We start from the raw sequence: 22,904 nt of genomic DNA on the forward strand, positions 1-22,904 counted from the left end.
GCCGTTCTCCCCGGAGAGAAATCACAAAGAGATGGCTCCTCTATACCAGGAGAGAAACGTGGTCTCCAGTGCTCTGTAACTGTTGTTTGTAAAGGGATGGTCGCAATGTGATGCAAAGAATCTAATATAGGGGCGAACAGGGACACTTTTCAGTTGGGATCGTCATCCAGCCGCAGACAGAAGAGAGTGTAACTGTGTCGCAGACTGCAACGCCACCGCAGTAAAGTTACAGCTCCAATCCTGGTTTCTACATCGAGGTTATATTCAAGGTTTCAAAATCCAGCTTACATCCATAAGTTTAAGGTTCGATTGCGCCTATTATCCAATGTCTCTGGCTTCTCAAATTTTCTCAAAGACAACAGGGCATTTCCACCATTCCATTTACAGTCAAATAAGGGCGGAACCCATTTGTTGCAGCTCACCATTGAAGACTAGGGTGCAATATATACACAAAATGTACATAGAACAACATGGCATCTTGCTTGTGCGGTGACATCACTAGCAAGTCATCTAGCAAAACTATTCACAAGGTTTGTATTGAAGATGTATACAAACCTTCAAATGAAGTCGCGAGTGAAAATGTCATTTACGTTCTTGGATGCAGCATGTGAAGCGCTCAAATGTTTCATAAACTTAAAGGAAAAAAACACTAGAAAGGGAAAACTCATTTGCAATGCAACTCCTCTATTGAGGCCCTGCTGCAGCTGGACCTGTCTCCGAACAGTAGAAGCCATGTTTTGATACTTTGCAGTGCAACGTATGCACTCAACATTTGCCACTTCACTGGTTGCTATTGAGGTAAAGTGAAATGACTGCTCGGTGAAAGACACCAGTCGGATATTATCTTTGCTTTGTGATGTATGCTACGCTGGCCATGATGATCAGAAGACAGTCGTCATGAGGGGATGGGCCTGCAGCAATCCTTAATACTCTTATGGTCACTAAGGGGCCCAAAGTGTGCCAAAAAACATCCTCCAAAACATTCAAGTCTGGGCCATTCAGACAAGGCAGAATGGGCACATGCTTCCATGTTGTTTACCCTGAATTCCGACCCTACTGAGAGTGAGAACCATGCCACTGTCAAAGCCATTTAAATCCCCTTCTCTGTTCTGATGCTCGCCTTGAATTTGGGTGAGTTTTCTTCACGCCACCTGGATGTTTAAGAGTTGCTCCCCTGTGATTGGCATTATGTGTTGCTAGGCAATTGAACAGGTGCGCCTAAAAAAGTGGTCAACTAAACTAAGCAAGAGCTGAACTGCTTTTAAGTTTTGACAGAGTTTAGTTCAATCATTCACGAATATTTCACACGGGCTGCTTTCAGAAGTCACAAATTTAGCTCTTGACTTCTCACGGCATAGCAAACACTTAGCATAGCAATGTAATAAACAGCAAAAGCGTTTGTTTCAGTGTTAGAGATTATGCTGAGCGTCGACTCTGAACCTTTACAAGTGCCTACATCACATTAGCGAGGCCTCACAGAGAGCTAGCTTTCTTGCTAACTGCATGACACATGGAACAGACGCCGTGATCATTTTCCCTGGAGGCACTTCTATGTGTAAAGACGACTGTGTTGCTAATAAACTCCACATCAACCAAGAGCGATGACGATGATCAACTTGACTTTGAGTCGTGAGGGAAACACCAGACCAGAATGGTAATTACCATCGCAGTAAACACGTCGTATATATGGCAGTCGGCGGGTGACAAACGCGCGCCCGTCAAAAGTCGTCCCCTCCATTATCCTTCTCATGTGACTATTAAAGCACTGAGCATTGTTTACCATTAACTGCTGTAATTGAATAATAATAACCCGCCTCCACCTGGTCCCAGTATATGGGAGACTGCTGCTTGTTTGGAATAAATGAGCTGTGGTTCCTCTCGCAGATACCCCTCCCCCCCCCTCCAGAGGACCCTGCCCTCGCAGTGGCCATTAAAATAATGTGGCCTAACCTGTGCAGAGGTTAACCTGCTAATGTCCTCAGTACGGCTCCTCTGTGCCCATGAATAATGCAGATCGGGTTCCTAAACAAGCACACAAATGAATCTATAAATCAGCTGGGTCACAGCTATCTTATTAGTCGCCCCCCCCCAAACACACACACACACACACACACACAGCTTCTTCCAATGAATCTTTCCTGCCTGGTCCTGCCTTCTGGAGGAGACTCTGAGCACCAACATCTAATGTCTTGTAAGTTTAATTGGCAACGCATCGACTCGCCACAGCACTTTCCATCACCCGGCGACACAGTGAATCATGAGTTTACAATGATGCTGCCACGTGGTTCGTATTTACATTTGGATTCAAGCAACGATTGATTTGGATGAAGCTATAACTGAGCAAACATTGCAAGAAAGGCGACGCAATAACATTACATTTTGACACTAGTCAACCATTTGAATAGCAAGTCTTGGAGCATATCATATATCACAACAGCTGGTTTGCTATGCATTATAATAGAGCTTCCACTGTGAAGGGTGAAGTGGTATCGGATGTGAAAGAGTGATATCAAGGCACCCCCAGTCTGAAGTTAGTGGAAGGTCACCATGGTCAAAACTGTGGCATGTCCTTCGCATCCTTCTCCGCATGGTGAGCAGTGTGCTACAGCAACAGCAACTTTCATTTTCTCGTCCATTTTACTTATTTTGTTGGCGAATTTCCCTCTCTGCATAAGTCACGGTTAAATCTGGGCTCTGATACCGTGCTGCGATACAACAACTGTCGCATTTGTTGACCTAAACGTGTAGCACCTTCCGCCCCACATTGACCATATAGGTCAATAAACATGAATTAATTTCTATCTACTTAAGTTGACTTTTTTGTCAACTCACAATCTTTTTTTGTCACTGACACATCCTATACATTGAGAGTGCATTGAGACAGTCAAATAGTAATACTGCACAACTACTATTGTTGTACAGCATATGTTAAAACATGTTTTAAATCCACTTCAATTCTTGCCTATAATTCCCGGTATTCATCAAACAGGAACATAGCAACTTAAAGACCTTTATAAACAAGCTCCCATAATGACACAGATCTTAGTTCAGTCGCAGAGAACAAATACACAGTAGACTTTGGTAGGAAGCAAGGCATAGCCAATAAAATTCAATGAGTGAAAACTACCTCATGAATGTTGTTTTAAGGGTACTGAAAACTGACAGATTATTTACAAAGTCTTCAGGAGTGTCGCAAGAAACACAGAAGGGATCAATAAAAATACATGCGAGTCCCCAAAGCAGTATGAAAACTCGGGTAAGGTGAGGATTGTGCTGCACTTGTGCTGGTGGTCATGACTCCACAAACTGCTGAGGCATTGGTAGGTTTTCATGACCACCAGTCACTCTTCAAGTTAAACAGTCTTGGAAGACCATGGGTCATCGAGGTGGACACTGTGTCTGGCGATGGGCCTGCTTGCTGGGAAGCATTGTGTTAACCTCGAGCCACCGAATTTCGACCTATGCAATGGGGAGGGATTTCGTTTCAGAGTACTGTGATGCTCTCATGACAGCTTCCTTCGGAACTTCCTTGTGGACTATGTGACACAGCAACAGATGAGACAGATAGCAAATACATAGAGCTAAAAAAACAACACATAAATACAGACGATATCTCAGGATAAACTGTTGCTTTAACAAGCAGCCCGGCGTCACTCGTCTTAAGCAGAATCTGCTGTATTGCATCACACAAAACCTCTGCTAGTTCACAGTCATTTCCCTCTCTGCCAATTACAAATGAGTCCATTAGTGCGGCTGCGATGATCCCGGCGCTGTCTCCCAGTAATGGCTTGTGAGATTTCCATCATCATCGTAATGGCTCCCCGAGTAGCTGTGAGTGCAGATGGAAGGTTGCTCATAGGTAATGAGCAATCTCCACCACCCAAAGGGCATGTGCCTTTTCGCGTTGTTATTTAGAGCGGCATGCCTAAGGCTTCAGGAGGCGAACGTCATCCCTGCGTGTCGTCTTCTTCATGTACAAAGCTGCCGGCTCTGAAAAAAACACATCCACGTGCAAATCATGTTTCCTGGCTCCGGTTAACTTTGGCTGTCTGGGCCGCGATGACAGGTTCTAAATCCTATAACTCCAAATGAAGGACGACAGCTCACTCCAACCGCTGCACACCGACAAATTAGGTGGCAACTTCCTTCCATCTTGGTCTCTTGGCAGTCGGTGTTGGCCAGGAAGCTTTTTCACAGCCAGCCGTGTCAGAGTGGCTCACCTCAACTGGCTCGGCGAAACACATCTGGATCTCATGCCCATCACCCTCACCACGCCAGAAACATTTGAGGCTGTCGGATGGGGAGGTGAGGGGGGGGTAACAAACCGTATCCAGTTATGAATTCAGCGCGTGATAATATTAATGTTCTTAAGGCTGCTAACCAAAATAAATCACGGATTCACGGCGACACACACCAAAAGAGGGGAATCGAATGTGCCCTCATGCCTCCCTCAGATTCATCAAAAGCTTTCCTGCTTATGCGGCACTTTTATACATTAACCATGAGCGTGTTTTAATGATAAAGAAATATACATAAGGGTCAGTCGGAGATCTGTAGCTGAAGTTCATTCTCTCCCGGGAGGTGGGCCATCTCCCTCTGCTTTAATTTTAAACCCTTCACAGCAAAATGGAAGCGGTTTGATTTATCCCTCATTACATTGCGCCTTAAGAATCTGCCAGGCAATCTCATGAATTCATTCATCTCCATAAGCTTTCTCAGCGCCACTTAGGCCTTGTGTAATCTGAGCCAGATCTCTTATCACTTCATTTGCACGAGCACGAGACTATCAATTCCTGTCCGCCATCGCGGCTGAGGAAATCACAGGCAAGGTGCCGCTGGGTAGCGATGGGGGAAACGCGCTAGAACAAAGTTCGCGTGCAAAAACGCACTAAAACCTACAACCTAAAAGAATTGTTCTGCTTTATCTCTGTTTATAAAACAATTATTTCAATTGTGACATTTATTTGGAAACTTTTTTTTTAACCTTTAATATTTATAGACATTTTTAATTTACATTTTTTATTTTGATGTACACTTTAGAAGAGCATTGCTTTTGCACCTGTTTTAGGGATGTCAATAGTCGCGCAACAGTGGAGTTAACTCACGATTAATCGCAAATTAATCGCACTTTTTGTGTCTGTTCTAGATGTAACTTGAAGGAAGACTATTTCAGCACAAGAGTGGCCAATAATATTTACAATATTTCAGTGCCTCTGAGGTTATTCTCAAGAATGTTCTCGACAGTATCGGTTCTGTTGGGTTGTTGTAATAAATGAGGAAAGCATTAATGGCCACTCTTGTGTTGATAACATCCTCCTTTAAGTTACATTCAAAACTGATACAAAAAGTGGGATAAATTCACAATTGATCGTGAGTTAACTCAGCTTTAGTGCAAACAATTTTAATCTATTTATAGCCCAATTTTTATAGTTCATCATAGGGTTGCAACTAACAATTATTTTCATGGTCGACAAATCTATTCATTATTTTTTCAATGAGTCGACTAACCTCTGCTACCTTTGTTTGGACCTATTTTGAATTTCTGTAAAACCTAAAGTTGCTTAAATCATCTCACTGTGATACTCAGACTCCATACATTATTAAACAAATATCTTAAAATAATGACACATAATCCAGGAACATGTATTAACCCTGTGACGCATGAAGCATAAAACAGTGGACAGAGAGCTCCAGTTCTTAATTGGTCCTTGAGAAGAGTTTATCATCATCACTACACACATATGTATCCCATATAAAATATCTGATCAACATCCACATGGAAAGCTCTTATTTGAATAATAATGTAAAAGGATGTGTTCAGTGTTGCTCCCTAGCTCAGTTCTGGTTATTATTATTAGGAGGAGCGACACTGAGGACACAAGTTAGCTCCGTGCTAACCGACGTGCTAGCTGTTAGCTCGAGGGCGAGTGGCGTCACAGACCAACCACGGAACACTCTTTGGTCATTCTACCATGGTGTCGAAGGGGTTTGCTCATCCTTAAGACGTGTTATCTTCACACAAAAAAGCCACACTTTTGAACACTACGACCAGTCGCCAATCGACCTCCTCCATGACTGAGGCGGTCAGTCGGATATTTTCTGACTGCTTCTGAATAGCAACCAGTTTTCGATGCCCATCCTACACCAACACATTGACGCAGATTTTGACGTCAACAAATCACCCCCGTAACATATGCGCAGGCTTGTGTGGTGCCTTCATTTCCTTCTTCAGGACTGAAGTAACAGTTAACAATGTAAAGCTAATGGAGTTCCACTTTACTCATGAGAAAAGTGCTGTACAAATAAAGATTGACCGACGGACTGAGACACGAAGCAGAGGCAATAATACAAGGCTTCATACGTTTGGCTCCTGAGAATAGATCAAAATCCAGCTCTACTCATGACTCATTGACATATCGCCACAGTGAAAATAAAGGCACTCAAATTCATTTAGAGGAGGCGAGCTGCGCACCGCCGCCTCATAAAGCAAGACAACGGTCGGGTTTAATAAGAAACAGAATGGCTCCCGTGAGCACAGAGGACCCATCAAGCTGGGGAATTTCATTTAATTTCCCAGGGGCCGTCTATGTCTTGTACACATAATTAGAGCCCAACATGCAACGCTCCTCGTGTTTTGTCAATAATTCCCACAGGAGCAATCGGGACAAGGGTTGGACATGCCTCTGTGACCCGGGCCACTTGCAACAGGCTCAGCCACCTCATTACACCGCCTCTAACAAGCAGAGCGCCGCGACTGGCTGTTGCGAGGGAGGGATGCGGAGGGTCGAGGGGCCGGACCGGGGACCCGGAGCCGGCAGCACGCAACCCCTCCTCAAAGGCCCTGATGTCATTAGGATTGTTTGTGGCTGCCGCCGTGCATGCTGGGACTTTGCTGTTGTTGTTATTGTGCCAGGCCTGTTCTCCATTTCCCTCATTTAGAAGCCTCTTCTCTGGTGACTCACTGCCGCTTGTGGCTTCAGCGGCGGGAGACTGGTGATTTGGCCCTTCAAAGCTTTGGAGAGCGCATGGTATTTGGGAGTCAACCTGGGATCGGGATCAACAACTGAGCCTGCCAAAGAACGCAGCGCCTAAATCAGCCCAGATGACTCACTCATTGGTGAGATTGTGGTGCACACTGTGTGCTGCTCATGCTGTTATATATCCAACCACAGATCACCACATGGGAAGCCAGTGTTCCTGTCAGACGGCTGTCAATAACGTCGAGTCTAGGGAGAGCAGAAGATGACATTCCTTGAAGGAACATCTGACGCAACATCACAAGCAAACTGTGCTATTTCATATCTCCATATTTGGAGACTTCTTCTAGGGATCAGAGTTTGATTCGAAAATTCAGCGGGAAGTTTCTTCAGGAGTCATCGACTTGACAAAACGGCAGCGAGGGGGCAAAAGTCAGCAGTCCACAGGTGAGACGGGGCTTTACTGACATGAGGCAGGCGCAGCAAGAAAATTTAACCTTGGCATGTCAGAGAACTCAGCAGTCTCAGCAGGGAGAGAGGGCATATAGAGACGGTGCAGGATAAAAGGAGGATGGACACTCTGAAGGTCCTTCTGAATAACTATTTTTTCTCACAGATACTGGTTTGAAGTCAAGGACTTACTCTATACATTATTAAAGACTGGTATGGAACGCAGATATATCAGTCAAACTAATACACAGGATTAAAACCTGCACCGCTCAGGTTTTTCTAGATAAAACTTTTGCGTAACACTTAAGATTGGGGGAAATATTAATGAACTAATAACTGGTTTATCCACAGTTAATACTTGGTTATTATGGTGTTGTTTAGAGTGAATGATTGGTGAGTATTCCAGGGTAAAATATAGTCAGTCTTTAAAAGATGCATCCATACTTTCTAAAGATAAATTCCTGGCTAATATGCTGCGAATACACACTTGTATACGTAGTTTATTTAAGGCAATAAATGTTTTTAATCCAAAGTGTTCCCATTTTTTCACACCAAACCTGCGGCTCATAACTTGGCTACAGATACTGTTGACCAAGGTCATTTTTGTCTCTGTTGCCGTTCGTAAAGAAACTTGCATGACTGTTAGCTACAAGCAAAAAGCATCACTATACTCAAATGCTCATAATGTAACACATAATTATATGAAAGGATGTTGTCAATATCAACTCAAACTTTGTTACTTTTCATCCCAAAAATGATTTTATCATTTTATCATATTTAGTTGCAGAGTGCAGACGCCAACATACACAATATATAGTACATGTACTTGTGTTTTGTTAATTTTTTGTTTTTAATTTATGTGGTACTTTTAGTGATATAGTTTGACTAAACACTATAAAACGGCTGACACAAACAGGTGAATTCCCTGTTGGTCGAAAAATCTGTGTCTAAGAAATGATAATGTGATGTTATGAATTGTGGTTAATGTGCTGAGAATAACTTCTCATTCCTTACATAACGCAACAATAAAGCTCTTGCCGTGAGACGACTGTTATTCCACGTGTGCGTGACTGAAACGCGAGCCTGTTACACGGTCAGATTTAATATCCAGGACTTTTAAGCGTCCTAAATTTTGCTCTCCATTCCGTTCTAAAGACCCTTCGCATGTGGCCGAGCTCATAAAAAAAAAGTTTGATGTATGTACACAATTTAACGGAGACATTTTTCTTTTCCAGGTCAGGAACGATGCAAATGGCTTTTCGTTTCCACTGCAGTGAACATCTCAGTCAAACGGCATATTTATGGCTTTTGTTGCTGATTGAATTATTTTCCATCCCCTGCGTTCGCCGCTCGTGCTGGGAATTGAATCATTGCCTTTAAAACACCATTCACTGTCGTAGCTGCGTTTTCCCTCCCTGCTCGGTTCTCAAGGACTTGGCAACCTTGTCCTATTCAAAGGTGCGCGTTATTAGCCTTCATTGTTGGTCATATGTGAAGGCGGCGTGCTCTTGAGACAAGTGCTACACATTAGGGGTTGAATCGTGCGACGTCTCAAGGTAAGAGTCAAACCTTCCAAAGCTTAGAAACAGCTGTGGCGAACGGCGGTGCAACAATGCATGCTGTTTTTGGAGTAGAAGGTGAAAGTGTGATCTATAACTAGGACAGAATTTAACAATACATGCCTTTCAGCTTAGAGTCCATCAACTATGTCAGAAAACACTGCTATCTTTTATTTAATTTGGGTGGTCTGTGGTGTTACACTAGTGGAAAACACTATTAATAATAACAAAATCAACAACAATAATAATGATAATATAGCAATAATAACAATAACAAAATAACAACAATGACAATAATAATAACAATAACAATGATATAATAATAACAACAACAATAATAATATAATAATGATAATGTAATTATTATAACCATGGCAATATCATGATAATAACAGCCTGTTTCGCCAGGTGAGACTGAGTGACAGAATTGGGATTTACCTTCAGGGACGGTGCAGAATCAGTAAATGGGTCAGAGTAAATGTAGAATGGGTTCCTGCCGGGTCAGCGCCCCCTAGGCACACAACCCTGCTGACTTGCACTTTATCACAGCTTGCTATTCTCCTCTATTTTAGCACACCGCGGGAGGAAAAAACAGTGGAAGCCACTGCGATACATCTGCGATTAACAGTCACAAATGGAGGTCAAAGACGTTCTGCGACGGAAGGAGGATTTCCGACAGAAAGTCAGGCTCAGTATGAAGGTCCAACCAAGTTATGTAACGGCGTTTTCAATTCCGCTCTAAAGAACTGCACGGTTTTCAAATAAAGTTGAGCTGCAGTCAGTCTCTGTGCAGTGTTGCTTGCACGATCCACCTCAGCTTGTTGTCTCGATATAATATATTTAAGGGTCCACATTCATAATAGGCAGCAGGAGGTGAGAAAATGTGTGTCGACTCAGCTCCTTCTTGAATTACTCAGTGTCTGCTCTCTCGCCGTGTCTGTTTGGGTCTTGGACCACTGCTGTGCAATGAGGAAGGATGGTTGGGTGGGGTGGAGGAGAGAAGGTTACAAGGGGAGGACAGGTGTGTGTGTGTGTGTGTGTGTGTGTGTGTGTGTGTGTGTGTGTGGAGCGGAGGAGTGTTGCCGCCTGCTGACCTGCTCATCCATCAGACAGGGCCTCTCTCGAGCCACCCCCATCTACACCCCTTGCCCCACCCAGGTCCCATCAGCATGGCTCTCTGCCAGGCCTGGAACCTCCACATGAATCCCTCATCTGCGGCGCCCTAATGAGCTCCGCCTGCTGGTCCACCTCTGAGACCCAGCTGATTATCTGACGGGGGGCGACCATTTGTCAGTGGCAAGAGATGGCATTTACACTGCTGACCTTGCTGCCAAGGAGAGACGCAGAAACACGGAGGGGGAGAGAGGGGGAGCAGATAACAAGCAGAAAAATCCATAACTCTACCTTCTGAATGAAGAGCTTTCCATTCATTCGGAAGGAGGAAGAAGGACTAAAGGTAAACAGAGCCTGAGAGATAACAGCAAATGCAAATGCTTCCTATACAAGTACGAGCATTTCAGAATCACACTGACAGGTGTATCATTATATTACAATGTAATATTTGGTCACTATCACACTAACTACACAAGCATGAGCATTTCAGATCACACTGACAGGTATATTATTATATTACAATGCAATATTTGGTCACTATTTCAAACTGATGTATGAGCGGAAATATGTTTATTTTTATTTCACCAGGAAATGTAGGTGACGTCTGGGAAATACTGAATATTTAGTTGAAAACAAAAGAAATAATGTGTTCTGATAGTTGAAAACTAACACAAATTCAGTGTATGTCATCAGAAAAACATGCAACTCATTTTTTATGAAACTGACAATGTCAATACTTTGGAGAGAAAATATTCACTGTATAAAATAAAAAAAAAAAAAAAAAAAAAAAGCGTTCTGTGGGAACGGACAATGGATGGATTTTGATGTGAAAATTTAAATCATATTTCCATCACTTCCCAGACCAAATAAATAAGTCTTAATAGGAGAAAAATATAAATCAAATTGTGTGAATTTAATTTAAAAAAAAACAGTTTAGATAACAGAACACCAACTATTTATTTATAGTTAATACTTGGTAATTATGGCGTTGTTTAGCGTGAACTGTTGTTGACTAGTCGAGGAAAAAAACACTAACAAGACAGTAATTAATACATTATTATCATTAATTCTACTGTTAATACCACATGGATACAGTAAGTAGTTTATTTAAGAGAATAAAAGTTCCCTAATTTAATTATTTGTTTTTGTTTTGTGTTATAAATCAATTTGATGATGAAGAATCTCAATATAAACTTCACAGAATGGACGTGGATCACTGCTAAATATCTTTTAATATTGTTAAAGAGGGAACGTCTGCTTCAAGGGTTGTTTAGCCTGTTAGCTCTGCGACGTATTGTGCATGAAGCGACACATGCTTATGAAGTCACAGAAGCAAGTTGACTTCTCTGTAGCGTCATGTGCGCAGGCTGGAGGTCAGCGTGCGGACTGAAGCACGAGCCCCGCTGCTCCTCCGAGGGAGCGGGGATTTGCCACTTATTGGATGGAGGGGAGCAGTGTAGGTCTGTGACACCCGCTAACCTTGGCAGGGGCCACTGGGACTCAGGGGGTATCCATCACTGTGGCAGCCCGGAGACCCAGACCGGAGGAAAAGCCACAGAAGTTGCCGGGGGAGGGAAAAAGGCTAGTAAAAATTTAATGCACTCTGCAGAGCGGTCATGTCATACTTGGTTATGGAAAATAATCCCAGATGCCTGCAGTGCTAAAATGGAGCTGTAATGTGCTCGCCTCCTAACCTGCCCTGACAGCCATGATGTACGACTACCATTACCGGAAAATATCACTTCAACTAACCCGTGATCCGGCTCCGCTAAGGGTCATATTATCCATGAGGAACAAATTACACTCCCCCAAAGTAAATACAAATTTCCTCCACCGAGTGGCTCGAAAGCCTGGCGGAGCGGGGCGATGGGGCAGGCGTTACCTATGACAACGCTCTGTGGAGTGACAAGGATGATAAAGTACATGACAAATCACTGGCTGACAGGCTACTCCGGTGCGATGGGGCCGAGCGAGTACCCACTCAAGCCTGTAAACACTACTCTCTTGCTGTGGAGGGGCCAAAACACATCATCTTTTAACGCTGACAAGTTGCTCTCTGCTTTTTATTACTCATCCTTCCCACTGTGGTGCGGAGAGGGCGGGCTCCGGCACAGTGTGGGGGAAGAATGTAAAATGGTTTTATGTACAGTGCTGCCGAGTGACTGAGAAACACCGCTCTTCTGCTGTAATTGCCTGAGGGCAAACACAGCACAACAATAATGGAGGAGCCGCCGCAAATGCAACGCCTGCTCCTATCTTTACTTTTTAATGTCAAGGACAAAAAGGGTTTTTAGTCTCTAAAGTCAACACTTAGACGCCGCACCTTCGACACACCGAACCTGTTTACCACCGGTGACGCACTAAACATTTCAATTAAAAGCGGAGGAAGTCATCGGGGAGTGGCGGCGGAGCACAACACGAAAATTGAAAACACAAGGAGGAAAGAGACGGGGGCAAAAAATAAACAATTTCAGCATCACTTCAAACATAAAGTGACAATTTTTCGGATCCTTCATTGACGTGAGTGAAGGGAATATTGCGCTTAAAACAAACCTATAACAGCAAACTTAATTGGTGCTGACAAAGTTAAGCAGTTGACTCACTGAAGCGGAAAGACTGCGCTAACTAAAATATTATTACGTCCAATTTCTCCATCCAATAAGTGGCAAATCCCTGCACCCTTGGAGGAGCAGCGGGGCTCGTGCTTCAGTCCGGATGCTGACCTCCAGCCAGCGCACATGACGCTACAGAGAAGTCAACTTGCTTCTGTGACTTCATAAGCATGTGTCGGTACATGCACAATACGTCGCAGAGCTAACAGGCTAAACAACCCTTGAAGCAGACGTTCCCTCTTTAACAATATTAAAAGATATTTAGCAGTGATCCACGTCCATTCTGTGACGTTTATATTGAGATTCTGCACGATACCACAACAGACTAAGCAAAAACAAAGGTGTTATTTGTCTCATTTTAAATTAGGCAACTTTTATTTTTATATTTATTATTAATAATTCTAATGTATCGATAACTGTCTTGTTAGTCATTTTTTCCGACAATAGTCAACAAAAGTTCACTCTAAACAACACCATAATTACCAAGTATTACCTATAAATAAATAGTTCACGTGTCTTCCCCAATAATACAAGAAGCAGTTGACTCACTGAAGCGGAAAGACCGCGCTCACTAAAATGTTTTTTCGGCACGAAGCGCACCAGCTATTCACAGTGCTCATTATTTGGGAAGAAAGTGGCAGAGGGAAAGCAAAGTCGGAATAATGAGGACGTGTGAATGAGCCCAGATTATAATGCAAAAGCAGCTAATAATACCAGTGTTGTGTGAGGAGCGACTGCTGCGCGCCTGCCACCTACCTGTCTCCCAGCACGCCATTATCATGTCACGCTGGAGAGGGCCCATCCCATAGGTCACTTTGTAATGAGCAAATGCTTTGACAGTTCCTGGGCCGACACACACACACACACACACACACACATATATTGCGAGATGTGAAGAGCGCTCTCTTATCAGAGCTTGGCAGCTTCCGCAGTTATGGCAGAGGCCTCGGCGCCAGCCGGAACATGATTTCTCCTGAGAACACTTTTTCCATTTCCTGCTTCTAAAGGGAAACTAAATAAGACACGTTTGTCCTCATCTGAATATGTTTGACCCATTAAAGCGACTCAGCACTCCCGCATGCCTCGCTGCTGCGGCGTGAAGCGGACCACGGTGTCCAAATAGGAGGTGGCTGATGCATGGAGTGGAGCCGTGGAGCTCCCAGGGCCACATTTCTACGTTTTTGCTTACATAATAAGTGATTTTTCAAGACGGCAGAGCATGCCATGGCTTGCATCTTTTAAAAGGGGCATAAACCGTGAATCCTCCAGCAAGTGCTGCCACAATTCAGGGCGTTTATACACAGTTTCAGTGAGTGCGAGCAGTGTGTATGAGCTATTGTCTATAGAAGCTTTCTTTTCACCACCTGTCCTTCATTCTTACGTCAGTGTTTCACCACAGTGACAAATGTTATAATGAGGACGGAGGATTTATTTTTTTTAAATGTCCCAAGATCAGGGTGACCAGGCATCAGCCCCAAATATGGGGATGGCTTGAAAATATCCTGATATCTTTTAACAGCAACAATCCTGTTTTACTGATATGCCGTCCCAAATTGAGGCTCATGTAGGTTCATTAAGTTGCCTTCATTGCCTTGTTCCTGCCCAAACTCAGCATGGTAAAACCTCGCCGGTTTAAACAAGCGTGACCTTTTGCAACATATGTGTGATCCTATCGAACAGCATGCAAGCTATGGTTCACCACTGCAGCTTTCTTAAGTACAGGTTCCTCAGTACAGGTAAACTAAGTTTTTGATGAATCAGATAACTTTTTTTTGCAACTTTTTAAGCAACCAGCATAAGTTTGGGCTCGTGTTAGTGTAGTAGTTCTTGAAATTGGTCTTAGTCTTGAGACTGGTCACAAGACTAAGACGGTCGGGGAGAGGACGAACTTTGGATTCCTATTCAAGACTGATGGAGACGGAAAGCGAAAGCTGTAAGAATTGTTTAGCATAATATGTAAAAGAAGGATGCTGGCTTTTTGTTCAGTTTTGTTGTGTTTTTCTTAGATATTTTTCAGGGGGTCTCAAACTAAACCACATAAGAGCCAAAGTGGTTGCAACTAACCAGGAGGATAACACCAGTTCGGCTTCCACCTGATGGGTTAACCAATGTGTGCCTGCAACACTGCGGCTCCTTTGAGGCTCATTTTATATATAGATATAGATATATATATATATATAAACTGTCTTGGTCTTGTCTTGGTCTCAACTTCCAAATATGTTGGTTTCAGCCTAGTCTTGATCTCCAAATATCTTGTTCTTGTCTCGGTCTTGATACTCTACAGCCGCAATGGTCTCTGTTGGTGTGGTCTTGACAACAACACTAGCTTGTATTTAGTGCTGCGTAGTAGGTGATCGACTCAAGCTAAAATTATGTTTTTCAAATTTTGGTTTTTATTCAAATTAAGCAGATAATGTTGATCTGTCGGTTTTGTATTTTAGCACCATACTTCTGGACATCAGCGTTAGACACAGCAGGGATAAAGTGAAGGAGTTAAAATTTGCAGCGGCAATCCACTAACCCATGTCGGGCAGAATTATCGCCAGAAAACCGATGCGTGTGAGCAGGAACACACGCACCTCTCTGTCTTGGAGCTCCACTGTTTACTAATTCATTGCTCTGCTACTTTAACAGACAATTAATCACTGACAGGAAGGTGCAGTCAGCACTGTTCATCAGCGGCGGAACATGAGCCGAGGTGAATTAATTCAGTCACTGGAGGGATTACAGCTCACTCCGCTCCTCTCTCTTCACCAAACAAAAAAGGAATTGCCACCAAGACAGTAGCAATTTGACTCGACATCGCTGAGTAATGGCTCAATTAGTCGCAGAGCCTAAACAACACAAGCTCACGCCGTTACTAAATCATTACAGCCAGCGCCTCTCTATGAAGCGCGCGATGATCAATGAAGCCTGAATGTCACGTACCACTCTTGGAGAAGCCAAACACTTCAGCAACCACCATAATGTGTTATCGTATTTGAACGCTGCAGCCAGATTCAACTCGACTGTACAGAGGATAGAGTTGGGGAAAATGCTCATGTAGCATGCTGCTTTTTATCTAGCATTATGTTCTTAGCTAATGATGAATTTACATGCATGATGCTGAGCCATCAATAGTCACACGGTTGCTGGTGTATCGTCTCAAATACTTGGAAACGCGCTTTGTTATTGTGTGTAACGCAGCCTCTGTATACAGACGTGTCCCGTTAGCTACATTTACTGACTGTTTTTTCTTCATATTGAGGTATAAAACCTTTCCTGTCTCCACACTGGACCGTGGTACAGTGTCACAGGGGAGGTGCTCGCTCTCCACACCTCCGAGGCTGGAGCGCTCACTCCAGGGTTTGATGTCCTGTTGTGGGCTGGAGCTGGGACAGGGATGAGGCGAGTCTGGGACAGAGCTAAGTGACTTGGTTTATGACTTTGTCACAGCCAAACTGCACAGAAGCGCACATTCAGAGCTGGACACGCACCGGGCACCTCTTCACTTCTGGAGAGACGTCACTCACTCGGCAACCCCTCCCACATGCAGCGGCCACACACATAGAGGAACAGCGCACCTGCAGCAGACACTCTACATTCACTCCTACAAAAGACCATTTTAAGGCTTGGAACGCATTATTTCTTTTTCCATTCATTGTAATGGGAAAAATCGATTCAGGTTTCGAACAATTCGCTTCTCGAACGGCCGTCTGGAACGGATTGTGATCATGAACCGAGGTACCACTGTAGTACCTTTTTTGGGGCTGTTTTTTCATGCAGCATTAACATATGAAAGTACACAGAGGAATTCAAATGGCTGCAACACACGTCAATGAAAGAAACTTGGAAACTAACACTTAGCATAAATGTATTCAGGCATATCAAAAGGTGTTAAAAATATCACATGGATCCCTTCTATACGATGAGCATCTTGATACTTAAATGACATTGCGCAGATGCCATTAATACATTTCAGATTTAATTCCAGAAGGTTATGTTGACCAGAACCATTTCATGAGCCGAAACTTGTTGTGTTTCAGTAAAAATAAACCCCTTACCTTGTCGTCCTGGTCGCTCTCCGTGTCGCACTGCAAGACAGAAAGAACACAGATGATGCACTGCGCACAACACCAGAAGCAGTTCACATCCTGAAATCAGCATATCCTCCTGTCTCTCTAATGACAAATGATCCTTCTTGTACTCAGACTCTGACTATCACTCCATCTCTTCATTAACCGACAGCGCAGCCGAGAGATTCCGCTGCGCGCTCGTCCAGTCTTCATTTCAGAGCTGGAATTTAGGAACGTGATTCACCGCTGGAATTACAAGTCTGTGATGTGTGTTGATCCTCCAGGCAGGGGAAGGAGACATTCCGTATTAGAGGAAGGGAAATGTGGTTGGATTTCATTTTTTTTTTCTTTCCAATTTCAATTTCAAGGTCCACTTAATTCTTTATCAACTAATGAGTGTGATGCTGGGTGACTGGCGGCCTCAACACCGTGCATATGGCGGAGGTGCAGGGAGGCACTGGAGGCCGTAATGAAGAAGGCACTGGGGGGGAATACGGGCAAGGTTTGGCACCGCCTGTGTGTGTGTGGGTGTCGATTAAGGAAGGGAGGGTGTGAGGCAAGTGGGTGAAATGATTGACAGCCCAGGGAGGGAGCGGCAGAAAGCTCCGGTTTTTTCCTTCCTTTTTTTTTTTTCCTCCTGCTTCCATCTCTTGTTTTTTGCTGATCTGAAGCCCTGCAGAGCTCAAAGGTAGCTGGCAGGGCTTGTGACCGCTCTGTTTTTTCAGGCTGGACTGTTAAAAAAGGGGGCCTTGCGAGCTCAGCAGGAGCATAGCATCCAATTTACAGGCCTGTCCCACATGGCCCCAGGGGCAGCCCGCGGCACGCTGCCATGATGGTCAGCTCCAGCAGCTCATAAATTATGCAGAGGCAATAAATGCAACGGGCAAACAGTCCTCAGACGTTCCCCTGCTCGCCATGCCTCTCTCACCCGCTCTCTCCCCGACATTCCCACATCCATTTCAAGACAACAAGCAGCTCCAGACTTTATCATCAGGCTTCAGCAGTAATAATGTGTTCAGTCAATTAATGTTCCAGTCTCACATATTAACTTTGATACGGACCTTTTACTGCTTTTTAAATGTACAATAAAATAAAAGCAGATTAATGTCACCCGCGTTTATGCAAAGCGATTCACTTGCAGTGAACAAAACGTCACTGGGATATAAGAAGCAGATACATTTACAACTGCTATTAAAGTGTCTCCTTCACACAGGGCTCATTATGACCACCAAATCGAACCATTGAAAGTGAAAGACTTTTTCCATCGCTTCATAAAAGAGGCTGAAGAAGGGCGGGTTCCTGACGTGCACCGGTCTCTCCCAGACTTCCAGCAGCAGGGTTGGCAAGGCTATTGTCAAACATGAATTTCTCTCAATTGTGCGATGCAACCGAATTTGACAAGCAGGTAAGTCCTTTGGGAATCATGAAGAATAACTGCACACACACAAGCGTCCCTCACCAGCAGCTGTATGGTGCATTGAATGCTTTTGGCTGCTGGCGTACAAACCAAATCTGACCGAATGTGTCCTGCCTGCCACTAGATGATGACGTCACATCTGGCAGATACGAGAGGTTTTTTTTCCCCAAATATTTTAATGCGAAAGAGAAAATTGAAATGAAGGATTTGAGGACACTTTCTACCCCATGCGTAATATTTATATCTAAAATATATGTCCGTTATTCTGGCAACCAATGATGACGCACGGTTCGGCAAACCCGGAAGTGGTAGGACCTTCATGGACGCCATTTTGCCAATGAATAAAATGGCTTGAGACGTGAATGATTGTCTGCCAATGAACTGACTCTGGTTTTGGTGCGGTGCCAAATGACAGCAATGACTGAGACATGCCAGCCAATCACAACGCATTGTTCCACAGACCGCAGAGAGGAACGGACATACACTTCACAAGCGACCGGATGACAAACATCGGATTTTGCGGATATACATTTTCCGCATGTGGTAGAAAGTGTCACCAAGTCCTTAATTTCAATTCTCTCTGGCTCATTAAAACATACAAAAAATATGACGGTTATGACGTCAACATCCAGCGGCAGGTAGGACACGTTTGGAAAACGAACAAATGGAGGCATGTTCACAGTAATGGCTGGCTCAGCACTTTTCCACAGCTGATACCGATACTGCAGCCCAGAGGATCAGTCGATACCAATCTGACCGGATCCAATACCTTTTAGCTGCCACTCAAAAAGTTGTGAATAATTCTTATGGAGGTGAACTGCTTAATACTGACATAAAAAAACATCGCAACACTGAAGTGCTTTGGCTTAATTCAAATGGAAGGCTGTTACAGGCATAAATAAAACAGCAACATGGCAAAAATATTAAAATGATTCATCAAAAATGCCAGGCTGCACACCTTGTTTGACATTATGAAATGAAAGTGAGGATATTTGTGCTTGTGGATTGGATGGGCTCTTGAGAAAAAAAACAAATCTGACACCCGATCCAGCCATTTTAGCAGATTATATTGCTCCCTTTTGCCCTTTCACAGGACCCTCACACCACTTCCTTAAGCGCAGTCTCACATCTTTCCAGGACAGTAGGTGGCGGTATAATGTAGAATTGTTGAGAACGACTAGGACACAGCTGCTCAGTAGAGCATCCGAGAGGAGCTTCCCTTGTCTGTTGGAACTACTATACTCTCAGTCAAATGCTGTTAATGCGACTGAAAGGCTCAGCATACATGTAGCAAAAAGCCTCAGCTTAGTCAACTTGTTTACAAGCTGTAGACTCTGCTACTGCAGGTCATCTCCTGCATTTTGAGAGGAGTTGCATCTAGTCTTAGGTCTAGCCTGATGTCCGGGCCCAAAGCCTGGTTCACACTTAGCCAAGTGGAGTTTGAATTGTCGTGTGAAAGCACCCTCAGCTCCAACTGTGAAATCAGGTCTTAGCAGTCGTTCAAACATCTTCATACCTCTGCCAAAGCCACAACCAGTGACGTCCATACAAGACCCTAAAATGTTGTCCTAGGAAGTCCAAAGCTTGTGGGCCTCATTCACATGAGGAGGGACAATGTGTTTTTGAAAGAAAACTCCATAATCCTAAATCCCAAATCAAAGCCAGGAGAAGCGATGATACACACATATTGTACAAAACTGAAATGAAAAAGTGAATGAATATAAAAGCACCCAATGAATACGCCATATAGAAAGAAAATTGTTCAAACCTCCGATGATCAATGTCAGTCATTTTTTCCCGTGTTATATCTGTGATTCAAGCACAGCAGTGAAACTCATTAACAACTGCGTACAAGATAACATCAGGAACAATGGAATGCAAATCGACGTGACTTGTACTGCGCCTCAGCAACGACTGCGTGAGAAAAAAAAAAACCGCAGGGCCGTGATTTCTTTTCCTCTCGCCCCTGTTCCATCCCGTCTTCCCGACTGCGCAGCCAATTGCTTTGATTGCGAAGATAGAAGCCGGCTGGAATGACTCGCTCTTGCTTGTGAAGCAAATGGAACATGCTAATGGAAGTCATCGTATTACCCGATGCAAAAGTGCCATAGCTCATTACTTTAAGATAAAAGGATATCATTGTAGACGGCGAGCAGAATTGACTTTCTCTGCTCCGACTTGATGATGATTTAATCAACTGCTCTCTTTCGCTTCTCATCCCGGCGCCTGTCGCTCTCGCAGGTGCCACTAAACCAGGCACTCGCGCGCCTGGTGCTGGAGAGAACAGGAAAGAAATTGCTGTCATTACTTTTTTTCCCCCGTGGGATTGAAGGTATGCAAATTTCCCACAGCAACAAAGGGTGGAAGAAAGGAAAACTTAATACAATGGAAATACCGTTATAATGAGGAACGCAGGGGAAAAAAAAAATCCTGAGATCAAGCATGACAGGCAAGGACAAGAGGGATGGCAGCCACTGTGAAAACACCACTCCTCACAACGGCTACATATGATAATAAGAGCAGAGCTCCGCAAGCAAGCAAGAGATTTGCCACTCACCAGTAAACTAAGAGTAAACTTATGTAAAGGTCTAAGGGAGACAAAGGAATTATTAATGCATTCAAAGCATAAGCCTTCAGGAACGGAGAGGAACTATAGCACAATATGCTTCGAGTTGGGATCGAAGAACCACCACTGGCTTCGACATAAAAAAAGTGCACTGTTTGGTTGAATGTCAATGTTAGAGTTCAAACTACATAATAAAAACCGTACACCCACCTAGATTCAGACAGAACAGATAAGTTACAGTTAAACTTAGCAAGATCATTTTACCATATTCAAGTTAAATTCACCTGGGGAAGAGGCTCACAAGCATCCCCATCTTTTGGAGGCTAAATATTGAGGTGGATGTTAGGTTGTATAGGCTCATGGTTGCCCAAGCTATTCTCACTGAGTGTGTATATATATATATATATATATATATATATATATATATACTGTAGAGGTGACAGTATTTCACTCTTGCTGTAGAGGTGTTCTTGTGAATGACGACTTAATACTTTTGTGTCCCATTTCCTGACCCCCTCAGCAGTGCTTCACTGTACTCTGGTTGGAGGAACGGCTTGGTCTTTAAGATTCCACTCTTAAAATACTATTTACTAATGTCACTTGGTATATTTCGTGCCTTGAGATGGTAGTACTTTGTGAGCAAAGTCACTCACCACAACTTTGTGAGTCAGGCTCACGGTCACCTATGGTAGGTAGACATACCAAGGAACATGAGTTCACAGTAACAGCTAAACTTAAGATTGTCACCCCTGTGCATCTTAAGCAACCTTTCCTTCTGAATAACAACTGATACGCATTGGTGTCAACATGTAGCACCACTGGGCACAAAAATCCACTTTGTGATCATGAATATGTTGCGCCTAAGGAGTTAGAAACTGTAGCCTCTACATAAGAGCATGACTCACACCCCTTGTTCAAGACCAGGGAAAGGGCCAACAGTCTGAGCACAGCCAGCTTATAGTTTAATTTTTTTCATTAACAGGACGTGGCATGTAAGACAGCAAAGAAAAAGAAACCTCATAACACCTTTCAGCAACGTCAAGTCCATTTCTCGTGGTCTGTGAATTCATAGGATTGTCAGCGATGACACTGTTAACCAGAGAGCAACAACGGTCTGGACGTATAGCTGTGTAGATGTAGCCACAGTTTCAGACCAATCCGTTGACATACTCCAGCCTGTCAGAGTCAATTCCACGTCTTGCTCCAAGACTCTGTGCTCAAGTTACTCACTGAAAGACAACCTGCTCCACCTCCGGAGCGAATGCCAAATAGTTTGAACTGTAGCAAAACAAGGCGCAACAATGGTGCTATTGAGATTGGCAGGCTTGACCTCTCTTGACAGGCGGTGGTTTGGGACATGGCTCTTATTTAGAGAAACAGCCATGTAAAATAAGGAAACCATTAGTCTTGGGAGGGGGCTGACAAAGAAAAGCGATACCCCGCTCGGGCCGACTGCTATTTACACAGCACCGCTACGATACTGTAGCGCTGGACCTGGGTGTTTAGCTAAAGTAACAGAGGAATGTCAAACATCAGCTTCAGCTCTAAGAGCTGTTGATGTTGGCCAGCATCCGGACCACTTCTGATTGCCTCTCTCCTCTCATCCGGGCCTCTCTTTTGGCTGAGTACTCTTACAAATTTCCCTGCTCTCTTTCCAAGCACCGAGTCTTTTGTTTATATTGGTCTGGGAGAGGGAGTGAATTATTCTTGCCATAAATCCCCTCCAGCTGAGAGTAATACTGACAGACCCACCAGCGGATGCTTCGCGAAACGGCGACGCTATCAGCGGGCTTTCGTCACACAGTGGCCAATAAAATGTCTTCGAATAAAAACCAAGTCAGTCGGGCTCAGCGCCAAGCCCATCGGCTCATAAAAATAAAGCTAACCGAGTACGACATGAACCAAACATGCTGAAATTAGAATGGCGCTATGATCGTTGCAGGGAAGCGGTGTCGTGTGATGCTTCATAATCCAACCGCCATTTTTCTTGTTTCCCGAAGCCTGCCAAACCTCAGAATTAATTTACGGTTGATACCGGTATCGCTAGGACGCCCCAGCGCGCGGAGGATCCATTTATCAGCCGGCGCCAGGCTGCGCTGCAGAATGGCCGAAGGGCTTCAGGCTCAGCGAGGAAGCCAACCTGCTTGCTAGCCTG

General features: G+C 44.0%; 1 protein-coding gene across 11 annotated transcripts in view; it reads right to left on the reverse strand.

The window, feature by feature from the left end:
• auts2a (activator of transcription and developmental regulator AUTS2 a) overlaps positions 1-22,904 on the reverse strand; it is a 274,712-nt gene that overhangs the window by 81,353 nt on the left and 170,455 nt on the right. For all 11 annotated transcript variants that reach the window (XM_053847999.1, XM_053847997.1, XM_053847994.1 and 8 more), the window contains one exon: positions 16,755-16,784. In XM_053847999.1, coding sequence (XP_053703974.1) covers positions 16,755-16,784 — 30 coding nt within the window. The remainder of the gene's footprint in view (positions 1-16,754; positions 16,785-22,904) is intronic.

Source organism: Synchiropus splendidus, chromosome 17 (assembly GCF_027744825.2).
Source record: "Synchiropus splendidus isolate RoL2022-P1 chromosome 17, RoL_Sspl_1.0, whole genome shotgun sequence".
Taxonomy (NCBI): Eukaryota; Metazoa; Chordata; class Actinopteri; order Syngnathiformes; family Callionymidae; genus Synchiropus; species Synchiropus splendidus.